At 43.9% G+C, this 17,834-nt stretch overlaps 1 protein-coding gene across 1 annotated transcript; it reads left to right on the forward strand.

Moving 5' to 3' along the window:
- Positions 1–1,502: 1,502 nt before the first annotated feature.
- Positions 1,503–4,918, forward strand: AGTR2 (angiotensin II receptor type 2). Its single transcript, XM_059483047.1, has 2 exons — positions 1,503–1,618; positions 3,240–4,918. Exon 2 carries the CDS (start codon positions 3,313–3,315, stop codon positions 4,429–4,431), a length of 1,119 nt encoding a protein of 372 aa, XP_059339030.1. The 5' UTR covers positions 1,503–1,618; positions 3,240–3,312; the 3' UTR covers positions 4,432–4,918.
- The last annotated feature ends 12,916 nt before the right edge of the window (positions 4,919–17,834 follow it).

Genomic DNA, 17,834 nt, shown 5'->3' on the forward strand with positions numbered 1-17,834 from the left:
CATGTCCTTGAAGCAGTAAATCGTTGCACTGTGGTAAATAGAAATATTGTGTGGGATTCCCTTTCTTTAAATAACCTAGTCTCCTTTTAGCACAGAAAATGCTAAGAACTGGACTTTGAATTATGAGGCAGATAAAGACAAAAGCTGCCAAGGACACTTCTCTCTGCCTTGAATGTAGCACTCACCTCCAGGGATTGGGTGTATATGAGTATATGAGTTTGCTGATAAGCTTTTTCAACACTCTCTGAGGCTTTTTCTGGTCAAAGACACAGCTGGGCTGTGGTGAAACTGGTCAGACTGTTCTCCACAGCCTGCTCAGCCCTTAGTTCCCCTGAAGATGCTGTTAAAAGGCTGTTTTCCATCTCTCCTCTGGGTCACTCTGGTGACAGCAGAGCTGGTGATGGCTGCTGTCCCTGGTGTCCCGGAGCAAGGGCAGCACTGGGGTTCCCCCAAGCCCCCACAAGTGGATGCACCTCTCCCCAAGGCTGTGCTGGTGTTCAGAGGATAGGATGAGCTTGGTTTCAGTGCTGGCCAGTGATTGAGAGCCAGGAGCAAAGGGAAGTGTCACTGCCAGGGCCTCCAGTGGTTCTTTCTGTATGGGACATGAGCCTTGCTGGGGAGCACAGCACACGTGCCCCCAGCAGATGGGCAGCTGTAGCAGCGATCACACTCAGGCATCAGGGCAAAGTGTTTAAGCCTCTGGGTGCTTCCCTTGCCCTTTTCTTATCCTCCAGGAGCCCCCTTGGAGCTCCTTCCATGGAGAGGAGGCTGGGGCCAGGCACAGCATGAGATGCAAGGAAGGAGCAGATGTACAAACTCTGTGTTGTGTGGAGTTGGCATGAGCTCATTTTGGTCATGTCCTACCCCAGTGCAGCCTCAGAACCAAGCCTGCTCTCAGCCATGTCCTGCTGCCTGATTTGTCCTGATTTGTCCTGCTGCCCTCCTCAGCCCCAGCAGCGTGCATGTCTTTGCCAGGAATAGGGCAGTGGCTTTCCCATTCTAACTGGGAGATGGGATCAGCCCCCTTACCCAGGCAGTGCTGGTGTGACTGCAGGGATGTTCCTGCACTTTCTGTCTCTCTGTGTTCCCATTATAGTCAATTCTGCCAGGACTAACAGCCTATTTCATCCCCAAATGTGTTAGCCAGTGCTAGGACTCCACGGACTGCACGGGAATCCCTCTGCCCTCAGAGATGCACAAATCCTTCCATGGAGGCTCCCACATCTTGTGTGTGCATGAGGAGGGTAGAAAGGGGCTGAAAGTGTGGGTGTATCCTCCTGGCACAAGAGCTGCACTAGAAAACCACAGGGATATTTGTGTGAATTTCCTTTTTCTTGCTTGCTTCATTTCCTTTTTTTTTCTCCTTTTTTTCTGGCTGTCTTGTTGCTCTCTCCTGATTTACTGCATGTGCTCACGTGGCCTTGGAAAGGGGGGTTCTCAAACTGTTTTGCTTCCAAAAGGAAAAGAAGCTGGCAGGCATTCATATTTCAGTTCTGGAGTTATGTAGTTTAAAGTCTCCCAGTGGAAAAGGGAAGATATGAGAGAGCAGATTGCTGGTGGTAATACTCACCAGAAGGAAAGGGGAAAAAAGGAGCACGGAATTCTGGAGGCTTGAGAGGTAGGTTTTCTATCTGCTGCTAGAACATAATTTCCATTGATTTGATTCCATTTGTGCTGGAATGTCTCGTGCCTGCAGTGAGAGGAGGAAGGAGCAGCTCAGAGCAAATCCTCAGGCACCACTTGTGCATGGCCAGAGGGGGGGAGTGGGTTTGTCAATGAAACCTTGTTCTCTGTAATGCAGTACAGATAATTATGGTGTGGTCCCTCTGCTAGGAGTCAGGGAGGAATGTAATGCTTTGAGATTAATTCTGAGATTTTAGATTCTATATGTTAAAGTGAAGAGCTCGGGACATAAGGGTGAAATGGGACTCAAGACCCTCTCTGAATATCTGTGTTCCCAAACAAAAAAGCTTTCATTGGGTTTAGGACCCCTTTGAATACAGAACATGGGCTTATGATTGCTATTTGTGACTTTAAATACCAGCACTCTGCAGAAATTCCCCTGCTGAATTTTCATTGTTGAGACAATATATATCAAATTAAATTTTTGTCAGCATATCCAAAGTAGTATATTGAGTATTTTGCATTGAGCAAATGATAAACTACTGTACCTTAAACTGTTGATACAGAAAAATACATTTGAAATGATCAGTTGCCTTCTGTTAAATGACAGATCATTACCCAAATCTGTTGTCTTGGTGAAAAGTTCTGTTACTTTTAGGGTTCCTTGAGAATTCTTAAATGCCTGTCTGGTTCCACAAAAACTTAGTAGAAAGAGGAAATTAGTTTTTAATTATGTAAAATAAAATACTTGGGTATGATATCTTCTTCATCGGCTTAGAAAGTCTTCAAGTTTGCAATATGTCCTGCTCAGGGTGCAGACACTGTTGAAATGCAACAAAGGCAGACCTGTCAATTAACTCTCTTATTTTAGCTGTTTTATAGCTACATTTTCCCCTGCTGAAATCCAGTTCTGATATTTCTAAATGAATGGCACATAGTACTGTTAAATTCAGTGCCTGCAAGGACTGAATTTATTGCTTGTGTCTACCTTGAAATGATCTCTTTTACTGTTCTGATTAAAGCTGTCATGAGGTAAGGACATGCAGATATGTGTCAGAAGGACACTGACAGTGAATGACATTTTGCAAAGACCCTTCAGTGTCTTTGTGTCCAGCCCTGTGAACTCGGGGGGGGGGGGGGGGGGGGGATGATAAAAATCACAGCTTGCTTTCCTAATAGTCCTTTTTAATGGCTGCTTTCACATCTGCTTTCACATTTTAACTGCTCAGAGTGCTGGAAATAGCATGAGAAACTGGGAAAAGGATCATGAGGAGCTTCAGCATGGCCTTTGGGTCACAGAAGCTCCCAAAGTGTCTCCAGCTCCTGAGTCCATAATCTTTCTGCTCTGCTGGCCACAGAAAGCACCATCTGTAATCACAGATAAACCCCAGCTGCTCCCTTCTCTGCCAGGCTAATTAAAAAGTGCTGTGACGTCCCTAGGGCTAATTGTGTTCTGTCAGTGGGATGGAGGTAAGGAGTTCAGCAGGGCTGCCTGGTATTTCAGCACTCAGATTACTGATATAGCTTCAAATGGTTTTTATTTTATTGTGTCTGTGTGATTTCAGAGCTAAGAGAGGTGCAGAGTGCATGTCTAACACATAGTTTCTGATCTGCAGGTGAGCAATGGGATAGGAAAGTGCTGCTAGCCCATGAATTTCCTGAAGAAACTCCCCTTCCACCAGCACCAACATGCAGAGCAATTACTCCCTGGTCGTCACCACCAGGGAAAGTCTCCAAGTCCTGTCTACAGCTCTGACAAACTCATCAGCTGTGTCACACTCATCCCCTCCTTGCCCCCTTACCTCTTCAAATTATCAGTTTTCACTGATTCCAGCCCTCTTCTCTGCAGTTTTTGTTCTTGGCTTGGTCGGCAACAGCGTGGTGGTTGTGGTGCTCTGTCGTCACACTGGCCCCAAGACAGTTGCTAATATCTACATTTTCAACCTGGCCATGGCAGACTTGCTGTGCCTGGCCACCCTTCCCTTCTGGGCCACCTACTATGCTCAGGGATACAACTGGCTCTTCGGGTCTCTCATGTGCAAGATCTCCAGCTCTGTCCTGTGTCTGAATATGTTTGCAAGTATTTTTTTCATTACGTGCATGAGCGTGGACCGGTACCACGCCATTGTCCACCCTATTCACTCCCAGAGGAGAACTCCACAGCAAGCTTATTTTGTGGCATTGGTGGTGTGGGGCCTCGCCTGCTTGTCCTCCCTCCCAACTTTTTATTTCCGAGACACTTACTATGTTGAAAGTTTGGAGGTCAATGCTTGCATTATGGCTTTTCCTTATGAGAACTATGCTCAATGGTCTGTGGCAACAGCCTTCCTGAAAAACACCCTGGGCTTCTTCATCCCCTTGGCAGTGATCACCACGTGCTACATCTCGATCAGGAGGCACTTGCTTAAAGCACAGCAGTTTGGGAAGAGCAGGCAGAAGAGGGACAAGGTCCTGAAGCTGGTGGCTGCTGTTGTCATTGCCTTCCTGATCTCCTGGCTGCCATTCCACGTTCTGACGTTTCTGAACGCGCTGGCTCACATGGAGGTCATTGCCAGCTGTGCGGTGATGGGGCTCATCGACACGGCGCTGCCCTTCGGCATCTGCATGGCCTTTGCCAACAGCTGCACCAACCCCCTGCTCTACTGCTTCATTGGCAACCAGTTCCAGGAGAAGCTGCACCGCCTGTTCAAGAGGAGGGTGCACCAGCTCAGCAGCCACCGGGAGAACTCCTCTGCCAGGAGGGGCAGCTGCTTCAGAGAGCCTGAAACCCCCGTGGGCAAAGAAGGAGAACCCGAGTCCTTCCTCTAGGCTCTGGGGTGATGTCAGTGCAGCTGGATGTCCCTGCAGTTGTGACATTCCTTTCTCCTCTTCCCTTTGTTTCCTGCCCATTCATTCATCAGCTGTTTGAAGGAGAACCTGGTTTTGTCATACACGGGGATTTTTTCCTCCTTTCTTTTCACAAGTTTCACACAGAGGGAAGGTTCTGACAAATAACGATATTGATGGCACTATAAATATCAGCTTTTTGTATGGCTGGGATCAGGCAAATGTTATGTGTAACACCAGAAGCCTAAATATACTGAAGGACCATTACACCATAGCTACAACTGCACAGGTGCTGAGTATTATACCCTAAACTGATTTTCTAAAAGAGATTCTCACTAGAGAATGTGTAAATAAAGCAGTGCAGATATTTCTGTACCTACCTGTAAGAAAATATTTTGACATTCATTTTGTATATTTTAATTTTTTTAAAATAAATGGCTAGAGATGTATGTAAAATGCATCAAATACACTTCCAGCTTGCTTCAGCCTGGAATCCTGAGAATCTGTGGAGATGTGGCTCTGCAGACTGCTGAAGGTAGGAGGGTATTCTTGTGGGAAAGTAAAACCAAAAAGTGCACATTTTTATACCTTTCTCATAGCAGGTAACATGTCCATAGGCCAGATGGTCCTTTCTTTGATTTAGTGTGGTCACTTGTGACAAAAATGCTGCAGGAAGTGAACATGCAGTGTCCCACTGTTAGGTGAGCATGCTGAGCCCCACACACTGTCCAGCAGCCTTTGTAGCAAGTGCTTGTTGAATGTGTGGCCCTTTTGCATTTTAAATGTTAATTACTAATGTCAATTTGGAGTACTGCCTACAGAAATCCTGAGTGACTCTCAGAAGCAAAACCATGGTGTGAGTTTACTCTATCTAACTAAAAGAATGAATGAGAAAAAAAGTATTTGGGAAATACTGATTCTATTTTGATGTTTATTTGAAATTTTATTTTGCTGGAGAGGTACTGGTCTTCTTGGACCCTTTGATAGGCTCAGTCCAAAAGAGGGGTCTGTTATTGCACCTTTTACCATTGCCTGCAGGTTTCCCCCAGGGTGAGTGACCAAGGATCATTAGTTTCAAGGAATTGTCTCTGATATCAGAGTTACTCTTGAAGCTTGAATTCACAGTTTTGACCAGGGGTCAAGCCAACCTCCCTCGAAGTCCCAACTGGCTGGAAACATGGGAACTGTGCAGGTTCACTCCTCTGGTAGGTAGGGGTAAGTTTCTTCACTGGATTTTACAAGAAATGTGTGAGTCTCAGAGTGATGTGAGATTAAAAGTTTGTGCAGAACTTGGAAGAACAGGGCCTGACCATAAGTAACCCCCTCTCCCTGTCCTCCTCTGGTGTTCTCTAGTAGGGTATGTGGCTGGAGAGATGCTTATCCCTGAAAGTGGCAGACCTACCCATGCAGCTCCCCTGGAATGCTTTTGTTGAAAATGTTCCGAGGAGCTAATAGTGTCTGGGGCGTTGGGTATTTCTGGAAGGACAAACTGTTAATTGCTTAGCAATGAGGACAGCAAAGCAGTTGTGCTACAGCAAAACAAACCAGCACACTTAGAAAATCACCAGGTGCTCAAGGTAGCAAGTTCAGAGGGATAATGAGAGGTTGTGGAAGCTTTTTTACCTTTGCTGCAATACAGGTCAGTAAAGAGCACAAGTGGGCATTAATTGATGCCTTTGGAGTCTCAAATCAAAAGTTGACCTACACCACCTGAGCTCCTGTTCTCCTCCTGAGAGGACAGGCTGCACATTCTCTGCATGTCAGGTGGGACCTGCTAAAAACCAACAGTGTTTAACAAGGATTGTGCCTTTTCCCTGGTGTGCAGACTTATGCTGATAGGGAAATACTACAGCAATCTGAAATCCAGTTGCATTTACAGCTGTGAGAGGCTGGAGAAAATGAGAATAAAGCTTTCCCAAGGGGAGAACAGCAATGCAGCATCTCCCACTGTTGTGGGACAAACTCATGGTTGGCTGCTGGAGTGCAGGGGTTGATAACCACTCACAGAGGCTGAGACAGCTGCACCCGGTGTCACTTTCCTACAAACAGGGGAGCAAAAAAAGAGTATTAAATGTGAGGTGAACTGAGAGGGACGGAAAATTCATTCTTTCAAAATGCAGTTTCAAAAGAAGTCTACCCTGAAGGTCATATTCTGCAAGAGTGACAAACTTAGTGACCCTCAGTGTGACATTTTTGTTTGCTAGATCTGCCTTGTACCTCTAATAGGTCATGAATTTGAGCAGTGCGGTTAAACAAACATCCCAAAAATTCTGTCTCAAGAGGGGGGAAACAGGGGAGGTTCTGTATCAAGGGTTTTGCTTTATTTTTAGAGCAAACTGATTAATGTTGAGCTCTAAGAATTTCTTCCACCCTACTCAAGTTCTTATGAGATTTTTGAGGGGCTTTTAAAATAAAATGTGTGTGTGGGAGGGGTTTCAGAGTTTCCGCATATTGTGTTTATTTTTTTGTGATTTTCAGCAAAAGAATGAAGATGGAAATTTAAGCAGGTTTTTCCTTGCAATTTAGAAGCTTCTTTTTTCCTTTCAAGAGAAAATTTTGATCCTGTTTAAAAATTTTTCTGATGGTTGTGCAGGGCTGCAACCTCTGTCAGTCAGATCCCAATATTTGCAAGGTCCTTTGGGTGGTGCCTTAGGGTCTCCTAAAAAATGCAAGCCCGTCTCCAAAACAGGAGTCCTGCAGCTCCTTCCTGGGGTGTGCAAGCCTGGGGCCTGCTCAGGTCAGCCTGGCCATCCCACAGCACCCGCCTGGACTTTGGGACACCAGAGCCACTCACACTTTTGGCAGGGACTTTGGGAGAGTGTGTGGTCACCCTGGGTTGTGTGCTCTGCAAGGGCAGAAAGATGAATTTGTGAGCAACCACTGGGTTTTGGCTCTGCTGTGGTGCAGCAGTGTCAGTGGAGAGGAGAGCCTGCTGTGGAAGGAGTGTTTTGTGATGGACCATATGGAAACTCTGATGGGTTTGGAGAGGGAAATGTCCTGGGGCACTTCTGGACCTGTTAGATGGTCTTTCCCCAAAGAGAGATGGAAGGGATGGTTTCCTACATGGGTCAGTCTGTCTCTGATGTATTTGCTCAGCAAAACCTCTTTGTGCCTTCCTTTTTTAGCTCTAGTTGATTGCTCAGACCACTTTGAGCATCCTGTGCGTGTCCCTGAGCTGACTTGACTACACAACTCCAATGTACTCAGCAGAGAAAGCCACTGGCTTTTTTACTAGGAGCTAGTGCTGGGTGGTGAGCTGAATGTTTTGTTTATGTAAGATATACAATAAGAAACATTTGGTACAGCATGTTCTCCCTGAGGACTCAACATGGCCTGAATCTTGTGCTGGCACCCACTCAGCACAAGAGTTCTGGCAGTTCCTGCCAGATCCTGAGCAGGAATATCATCTTGCCACTCTGTAGCTGACTGCCACAACTTGGCTTCCCTTCACACCTCCTCTTGTCCTGGCTGAAGGGTGAGGAGGTGCCAGGGAGCAAGGGAACTGCTCATGTTTCCCTGTGAAAATGAGGCCTTTTGGATATTCTGAGCGGTCCTGGCAGGAATGCAGAAAACCTGAAGCGTGGGGATTGAGGTGGTCTGGAAGCCTTTGCTCCAAGCTGGCAGCCTGGCTGATCCCATCTGAAATCTCCTTCTCATGGAAGAAAATGACTGCTGTTGTTGGGAAGGGCTGCTCTATTCCACAAGATCCTGGGTTGTGCTTTGCTCATATCTGCCTGCTGCAGGATCCAGTGGGTGCAACAGAGAGGGGCTTGTTCCTGTGGCCCATTGTGGCCCTGTTCCTGTGGCCCATGGGCTCTGTCAGGAAGAGTTTGAGTCTCCCATGGCTTTGTCTTGTAAGATACCTGTCTACAGAAGGAGCCCAGGCTGCTGTCTTCAACATCCCATTTCCTCTGGTTTGGGTGCAGTGGTCATCCCATTACTGTGGCAGAGCATCCAGTGAGGCACCTGTGAGAGAGGAGGCTCCCTCCTGTTTGCCAGCTTTTATTAGAACCAAAATGGGAAGGAAAAAATAATAGTAAGAATGGGTAAAAATTGAGATTTGTTTATTGAAAACAGTGAGGTCCTGGAGTAGAGTGTCCCAGGATAGGGAGCAAGCTAACCTCTCTCATTGCCTCTTTCAAATGTTTACTTTCCACTTCCTCTTCAGCTGAGGCAGAGCCTGGATTTGACACTGTAAGCTCTGGATAGAACTCAGTTAATCCTCAAAGCACTTCACAGGGGCAAAGCAGAGGGAAGTGGATGAGCGTCATGACATTAATTTCATGAGAGACATCTGAACTTGCCCCCTATCCCCTTCTGACAACCAGTAGCTCTTTGGAGTAAGCAAACATAAAATCACAAAGCTCTGCTTCATCCCTGTAAGACAAGCAGTTATAGGAAGCCAAGATCCAGTGTGATTTTTGGCTTCTACTTTTGTAAATTTAAATAAGAAAATCAGCAACTGCAATAGTGCAAATGGGACTTATCCAACACAGCTGTCAATTCTACATGACAGACAGCTAAAATGGAACAGAGACAAGGCTGCGTCAAAAAATCACACTTTCCTTGAAACAGGCATAAGAAACCTTTCTAACTGGAAGGGAAATGGTAAAATCATTAAAAGAATTTAGACAGAGATGTAATGGATATATGAGATACAATTACTCTTGAACGATGTGTGGGAGAGCTTGTGTGCAATGGAATAAAAAGATGTCACGTTCATATAATGTGTCCATGAGGAGACAGAACCAGCATTTAATTATTACTGTTTAAACTTGGGTTTTACTGTGTGTTCTGCATTCCCTGGTGATGCCTCTGCTCTGAATCTCTGCCCACACATATTGCAGTTCATTCATCGTGGAGGAATCACATGCACGTAGAGCTGTTTGCTGTGCTGCAGGCACGGCACTGAACTCTGAAGAACTTGTCTGTGCCTTAAACTTGTCCTTTGTGCCCTCAGCCATCCAGCCCCAGGCACTCTGGGATGCCCCACTGGCCAGGATGCAGTGCCATACCCAGAGCACAGCAAAAACACATCTGCAGGAGCAGCCAGGACAGCGTCCAAACATCAGCTCTTTCGCAATGGCAGGAAAGTCAACATGATGAATACAGCGTGTGCTAGGCAGGCAGATGTGTCATGGCAGGGTGGAAAACATGTAGAAAGCACCCAGTCTCTGGAGAAAATGGAGCACTCCAAGAGGTGTTGTTTATGTGACATACAACTGTTTAAGGCCTTCACTTGCAGGGGAGCATGGTGAGTTTTCTCAGTAGATGCTAAGCAGCATTACTTTGTGGTTTTTGACTTGCTCTGGTGAATGCTTTGAGGAGTTTTACACATAGTGAAATAGATCTTATGGTACTCATGTGCTCCATCTCACCCTGCAAACACCTCCACTAACCACAGCCAGGTTCTTCCAAGGGAAGGACTCTGCAATTTTTCTCTCTGTACATATCTCTACTGTTGTGCTTATGAATCCCTTTTTATCATAAAGTGCTGAGTGGCCTTGTTTACTGTATTAGCTGTCTGGTGTTAGTAATGCTGCACAGCATTTGGGTGGTTGGGAAATTCTGAAAGGCTGTTAGATAAGTACAGTGTGCAGAATTTGTTCTTCAAAGTGATTGTGCCTCTTTGCAAGACAATTCCTCCAAGTGCATTCAGTGTGCAGTAAAAATGTTTGACAAAAGTCTGCTGAAGAATGTACTTCTAGACCAAGACAGACTTCATAATGTAATTGACATGTTTAATAGTGAAAAGATTAATTTCTCTTTTAAATCTGTGCTAATAGACTGCTATAGCTCAGTATATATGAGCTATTACTATGGAAATTATACAACCCAAGGGAGTTGTTTTCAAGGACAAGTCTAAGAAAAAAGATTTTATAGTATGACACTAAATATGCTGTATTAACTGGGTAAAGCCCTGTGGACTTCACTGGCACTCAGCCTGGGATCTGACAGTCTTTCATCTGACTTTATGTTGATCTTCCTCCCCTTCAGGAATGCAGAGAGACTTTTCTTTCACCCACTGGAACACCCGAAAAAGAAATTACCAATAGGAGTTAGGAATGTTTATTCCTTCAGTTCTGAGTCACACATGAATCTGAACTATGACACAACAAGCTGCTTTTCTAGCTATTTTTATTCTGATGTTTGATACTTTGCAGGTAAGTTTAGGATGAATGAGGAACACAAACAGGTAATGAAAACAAAAGTTGTTAATGTTGGGCTACCCTGTAGCTAATTCAGCTGCAGTAGTACCCAGAGCAATCTTCATGCTGATGGCAGGAGCAGATTTTATCCATACCCAAGTTGGGTGGGAAATGATGTACTTGTTGATTGCAAAGACAGCACTTTGGTTAAGCAAGACTCTTGTAAGGCATGCCATCAAAAAAAAATCCACCTTTTAAAAAATGTCAGAGAATCAGGTGGAATGAACAGGGTGGATTCAGCAGGAGGGTCTGTTGAAAGCCTCTGAATAATTACTGAGGAATGTTCACAGGTTCTCCTTGGGTGGCAGGGCAGGTGACAGCGCTGAGGACTTGTTGCGACACTGGTGACACCGTGAGCCGAGTTGGACGTGGTTGGAGACAGACAAAGAATTGAGAGGTTGATCCCAGAGCTCCCTCCTACTGTGGATCCTGTCATAAGTCTTTGATATGTTCATGATGCCACCTGTGCCTGTCCTATAATCTTTGTTGTGTTGCGTTCAGACCAGCTGAACCCATAATAAAGTAGGGCAATGCTGGCAGCTGGCACCTAAAGCTGTCACAGAGCATTTCCTTTGGCCTTGCTTCCATTCTGTCTCAGACCAAATATTTAATGACAATAGGTAGAGAAAAATCTCTTCAACTTCACTGGGATCTTAAACCCTTCCTGTTACTTGTTTAAGCAGCAAAATACTCCAAAGGAGCAGAGGAGTTGAGTCAGAGGCAGAGCAGCACAGCAGGGATAGACAGCCTCATGCTCCCCTTCATGTGGTGACCAAAAGAAGTCACTACTTTCCTTTTCATGGGGATGCCCACAGAATTCCCCAGAGAAGCAGCCTGGCATAAATCACCCTGTTGCTGGCTCACATTTACTGGCGCTACAGCTTGAGTCTTCATTCTTTGCCTAGCAAGAAGTGTTTACCTGCTCTGTAAACAAATTATCCCATTTCAACTGATGGAGGAAGTCACTGCTCAGCCACACCATGGCAAAACAGATTTTATTTCCTCATATGATCTCACCTAAGCACCCGTACTGCTACAAGCATTTGTTTAGCACAAAGCTTATCCTGCAGAAGCACAGTGATTTTGCAATGAAGGGATTGTGCTTTTGGTGGTTGGGAAATTCTGAAAGGCAAATTAAGAACCCCTTTCCTGAGGCCATTTTGCCAGAGTGCTCTCTTGCTCTAGGCAATACTCATTTCCTTGTTAGCCTCTTCAAGAAAGCTAAATGCTCCAATTAAACAATTATGTTGGTCTCTGCATTAGAAACCTCAATCACATCCCATGAGTCTCTTAAATGCTCTGTGATTTATCAGTTTTCTGCTTTTGCAGACCCCTTGGCAGAAAGAGCACACACTGCTGGAGTGCAAGAGCTTTGTTCAGAGCAGGGGGGATGAAAATGTGCCTGCTATTTTGGATCTCATCTGGCAAAACCTAAGCTGAGTAGAAAAGTGTAATTATTTTATCTTCACATCCTCTTCCCCTCTGTATGCTCTTGCATCTATGAGTTGGATGAGGGCATGTTTTGTTTTGGGGGTTTATTTTCAGGAATAAAATACTATCTGTACCTCCTAGGAAGCTGTGTGGATAAAACATTGCTCAAGGTTTAGGCTGCAAGCCAAGTTACAGAGAATCAGTTCTATATTCTGAGCAATATTGAATGCATTCCAGTTAGGAAACAATTATCAGTTTTGGAATATTTGTCTTAAAATCCTTCTGAACAAAGTTCTTTAGATTTGCCTAATGTTTTTTACTTTTGGTTAAGTCATTAGGTGATATATCAGACCTTCTCTGAAAGAAGAAAGAGGCCACCTAGTGCTGAATTACAGACTGCTGTAGAAGACTATCTGCTTGGAAGGTATGAGAACAACTTCAATGCAATAATAATACTTTTTGTGGAGGGTTTTTTTTTTTTTTTAAACAAGATTGTTAGACCTTAAGAATCAGATCTCAACCATACTTTAAAAATTCAGAGTGTCTGTTTTACAGGTGGATCCACTGCTGGTCATAAAAAGTGAGTCAGCTCCTTTGTAGCCTTCAGGAAACAGTCCAAATGGTAATTAACCTGACCCATTTGTGAGCACCCCTCTGCCCCACAGAACTCTGTCCCAGCTGAGCAAGGTGTGCAGGGCAGTGAAAGAGACATTCATGAACCTTAACTGCTGGTGCCAGACCAGCTGCTGGGGCACCACAGAAAACCCCTGGGGTCTGCAGAAATCCCACTGGCACTGCAGGATCTCTGCTTGCTTTATATTTATTCAGTGTTGAAAAAGGTACTCCCACAGTTTGTTATAAATCTGAATTATTTGCTGGTGTTGCTCTTCTTTCTGTATTGACATTTATGAGAGCATGGGGATATGTTTGGAGTAGGGTCTGAAGTGATGAAGTTTTGACCTGAAGTCTCTTTGTTGTCTTCTGGAGATACCTGGCTTTTCATGCATCGTCTGCAGGAGGAAATGTTCTCCTAGGAGACTGTGCTTATCATACTTGAATAACTAAGGTAGATAGCATGAATAATCCCCCAAGGCACATGTCAGGCATCTCTGTTAAATACTGGTATTGCATACTCTGGTGTTCAATCAGAGCTCCAGGGTCACTCTTTGCTTTCAAAGGTGAATTTACTGTACAGAGTTCAAGGTAAGAAGGTAAATCCCCATTTGTATCTGACATGAGGCATTACACAACATGAAACTATTTCCTTGAGAGGAGAAAAATCCCTTTTCCATTTCCTCTTGTGAGCCACAGTGTTGTCTAAAAAGATGGCTGAAACAAAGTTATTAAATTTTAGATTTGTGATATTTTGGTGCTTAGTTTCACTCATTAGTCACTGAGAGCTGGAACCTTCTGTAAGTTTAGTACTTTCCAGATTAGGTCCTAAGTATCTTCTTTGAAACCTCCAGAAATGGAGGTGCCCACAAATCAATGTTTCTGTGCACTCGTGCCTGTATGAGTTTATGCAAGCAGTATCATGAAAATACCTCTTCCCTACAAATATTCACTTTGCACATCAATGCTTTAGCAATTTTTGCAAGCAGAGGGGACAGTCCCATGATGGGACTGCACATGGCATCAGTGCCATGGAATTCCTGCAGGTCAGTTTAATTTGTTGTGTAGTATAATAAGAATGGGGTTCTGTTCTACAAGGCTTTTCTCAAAAAAAAAATTGCATAGAAGTAAAGGGTAAGTCAGAAGATAAGGTAAGATTACATGTAAGATTGCATACTGATGAAATCAGCTTTGATCTGTGTTTGAGGCATTTTGCTGCAGGCACAAATTGTTGTGTACCAGATTAGATGGGGATAGCAGTATAATAGCAAAAATAGTAATGCTTTTTAAAAATTGCATAACTTCAGTGAAAAAGCTATATTTAGAGGACTCATTGTGACAAAATCTACAAACATGGATATGATTTTATTCCTAAGTGAATTATTTATTATGTTTGGAAAGTGTGGCAGTTTCATGCAGCAATTCCAGCTCTTTTACATATTTCAGTAGAAGTTCTAACTCAGTCTGGCATCTATGTGGGTAATAAATTCCAGAGCAAAATAGTTAGATTGCAGCAAATAAAAAACAAAGTTAGTCAAAAGTTAATAGGGACAGAAGTCCTTGGAGCTGGGTTCTAATGCCTCCCAGTTATCTGGCCCATAACATCAAGGCTGTCCTGGGTGTGCTCTTGGATACGTGTTCTGTTCTTGAAGAGGACAGTTCACAGAGGCTAGTGGGAGCTTAAGGGTTTCACTATGTCTGTCTAACATCTGAAATTCCAAGATTTTAAGATAAGAAGGATATTAATAGTGTTTATAATTGACTGGTCTTATCTCCTGCACAGTCCTACTTCAGCCAGGTTGTGTTTTTTCCGAAAAAAAAGAGGAAATTCTATGGAAGTGCAAGACTGAGAGAGTACTATATGGCTGTTTTTTATAATTATTCTTTGTAGAAGTAGTCCACTGGTCTGCAGGGATCATGGGCAAGAGGTGCCAAACCACAGAGCTGTGTTTTCCATCAGACTGGGAAACCATGACGTTCGTGGTAGAACATGATTTGAACAGGCTGCAAACAAAAGGGCAGGTGACAAGATCTGCACACGCAAACTCACACTCTCTTGGGTCAGAAGGTGTCACAGGCACCACTGCTGATCCCTCCGTGTCTACACAGCACTGCCTCCACCCATGAGCCACTGATACCAGTATCATTTACAAACCAGTTGGGTTGATCATGGAGAAGAAAAATATTCGTTACATGGAAGTCAATATACTTCAGGTAAACAAACCGTTTGTTTACCTGCTGATCTTTATCTGTCAGAAAATCTTGTTGGAGGTTTGTCAACTTGGAAGGGAACGGCAGTCTTTATCTTTGTGTCCCCTTCCAAAACACAGTGCAGGAATAATGCACTACAATCAGAGTTTACAAATGGAGCGTTTGACACTGCAATGAGCAATGCCTCCTCTGGGGACCCTCTGGGCTGCAACTGAACACCGGGTGTTCTCTTTCCTGTGGTCCTAATGATCCTAAGTAAGCTTTGATTAGGCCGGAGTGGAGGGTGGTGGTAGCTTTGGTTGTTATTAGTTGCAGGTCGGCCAGTCCTTCTGGGCCCAGTATTTTGTATCAGGAGAGGTCAATTAGGTGGGAGGCAATGTTTTGTCCTCTATTGAGGAAGATGGTCATGGATCCAAAAACAAATTTGCCATGTCTCTCTCTGGGACCTTTACAAAACCTGTTGTCTTTCCTATCTGAAACAAAGTAATTACTTGAGTAAATAAATACCATGTGGCAGATTTATCAGCATCTCTAAATTCTGCCTGCAGAATCCTCCAGTGTTTTCTGTCTTGTGCAACTGAGGAAACGTTCATAAACCCCTAAGATACAAGAACTGAAGGAATGTTCTAGAGCTTTTCTGATAAGCTTCAAAATTCCCTGGTACTAATGTCTTAACTTTCCAAAACTGAAGAAATAATACAGATAAAAATTGCACGTAGAGGGAACACACACAGACAAAAATGGCATGTTTCAGCCAAGTGGGAACATTCTTCTGTAAGATTCTGTTTAACACCATACTATCAGATTTTTTTTTTTTGCCATTTGCAGCACAAAGCTAATATTGAGAAATCTAATTCTGCCCATTATTATCATCCACTGCAATAACTCCTGAAGGAAGACAGAAGTAGCCAAATCTTCTTTGCATTCCCTTTTCTCCCTTTTGCTTTTGTGCAGCCTACCAAAGCTGTCAGGTCAGTGTTTCAGATCTGAACATGTTTGTCCTTGTTGGTTTTACTCCTCTTTTTTTAAGCTTACCTTTTCTGTTTGGCAAATCTCTGGCCATCTCCATGCATCTTCCTGCTTGATTCACAGCAATCACAGAGCTTTAGTACTGCATTCCTCAGGCCTGAAGTTAGATTTTTCTGCCTGATTTTACTTGTCTTTTGTCTCCTGTGGCATGGTTACTTTCTTTTTCCTGGCTTTTCTTGGTTTCTATAGAACTTTTACTTTTGTTTTCCTTCTGATAAAAGCCATGTTTCACTGGGTGATTTTAACTTTCAATGCCCTAAGTTGCATATGGTCAGACCTGACAGTTGGTTGTTTACAGTGAGTTTCTTCCAAATTTGTTAATCTTGTCCTCTTCCTTCCCTCAAACCCCACCACAGAGATGATGAGAGCAGCACTGGGATGGCACATGTACTTGTAACAGAGTATAATACAGGAGTCCTGCCTTGTACTCCTTTAAATAAAAAACACATCAACTCCTTCAGTTGCTGGACTTTGCCACTTGATTTACAAAGTGGGGACCTGTGGCTTCTTCTTTTCCTTCAGCTTCTCCCTTTCCTTCAGCTCCTTCTTCCATTTCAGCTTCAGAAAATCCATTTTCTTGTGGCTGGAATGCTTGGTAATACCAGTAAAGCCTGTAAATCTTCTTTGAGAAGAAAGGGTGTGGTGGGATGCCAAGGCACCTCTGGCCTCCAGCATCAAACCCTCTTTCTCCAGCTTTTAACATCTAGAGAAAGGCATTATAAAACAAAATATTTGCCGTTAGATTTTTCTTACTTTTTAGAAAATACATTTCTTTACTGCACTGAGAAAAATCCAAGGAAAACACGAAATCAACCATCCAGTAGTTAAGCCTGTTTCTAAATTTGTCCCAGGCTCTGTACTGGAGAAGAAGAAACCTCCCCAGAGGATATTTCTTTAGTTCATCCTAATTGTTTTTCTGTGCTTTGGTTTTTTTCTTGATCACTGCCTGATGTAGGAAACAGAGTGGTGTTTGTCCAAGATTTTTGATCTAATAGCTTTCTACAGGTCAGGTTTTTTTGTTTGTTTTTTTTTTTTTTTTTTTTTTTTTTTTTTTAATAGCCTTCTAAACTTCTTCTGTGAGTCATAAAAAGCAACTATTTGAGTAGGTGTAACTGTGAATGTTCCTCTGGGTCTCTGCACAGACTGCACAGAAAACTACCCTCAAAAATTATGGCAGGAATAATCTGTGTAGTGCTTCCTAAAGAACTGGCCAGGTATTATTGCAGTGTAATCCTCTAAACTTTTTGCTGTGGGTCTTAATCCTCCAAACAGGTATTTCTCTAATTCTCAGTTATGTGCCTTGGGACACCACTCAACAAAGTCAGTGATGTTGTTTCCTCTTCTTTCTCCCACTAGGCAGCAGGTCAGAGGTTTTACTGCCGGTTTTTGGATGGGACAAGAACTTGCTGGGAGCGCATGAGGGGTAGGGGCTGATGTTGTATTTACCTTTGAATGGAGGGAGGGAGAGGGGCTGCTCAGTGTTTGTTTTTAATCTGGCAACCAAAACATTCCTCATTTCCTTCCAATTTCTTGGAAGCTTTATCTCATAACACTCACAAAACTCTCCCTATTGAGCAACAGTTTTGTTCCTTCTCTGAAGCAGGACTGCCTTGGAAAGGTCCAGCTGGAACAGAGAGTAACCACAAGGCAAGGAATTACAAACCAAACATCTGCCAGGGGCTGTTCCTGCTGGAGAGGGTGACCCTCTGCACCAGGCTGGGGCTTGGTGCTGAGCTGGCAGGTCTCCAGCACCCCTTGAGAGCTGGTGTGGGGAAATCAGGCACCATTCTGGTCAGATTCCAGACCAGCCCCAGATGAGTGGGAACATTTCTTCCTAACTACATCCATGTAGGAGTCAAAGAAGCTCCCAGGGGTGTTCACCAGTTGGTCAGT

This window comes from Ammospiza nelsoni, chromosome 15 (assembly GCF_027579445.1).
Source record: "Ammospiza nelsoni isolate bAmmNel1 chromosome 15, bAmmNel1.pri, whole genome shotgun sequence".
Taxonomy (NCBI): Eukaryota; Metazoa; Chordata; class Aves; order Passeriformes; family Passerellidae; genus Ammospiza; species Ammospiza nelsoni.

Coding starts and splice junctions, on each gene's coding strand:
- AGTR2 (XM_059483047.1), top strand. CDS start 3,313: ATGCAGAGCAATTACTCCCTGGTCGTCACCACCAGGGAAAGTCTCCAA.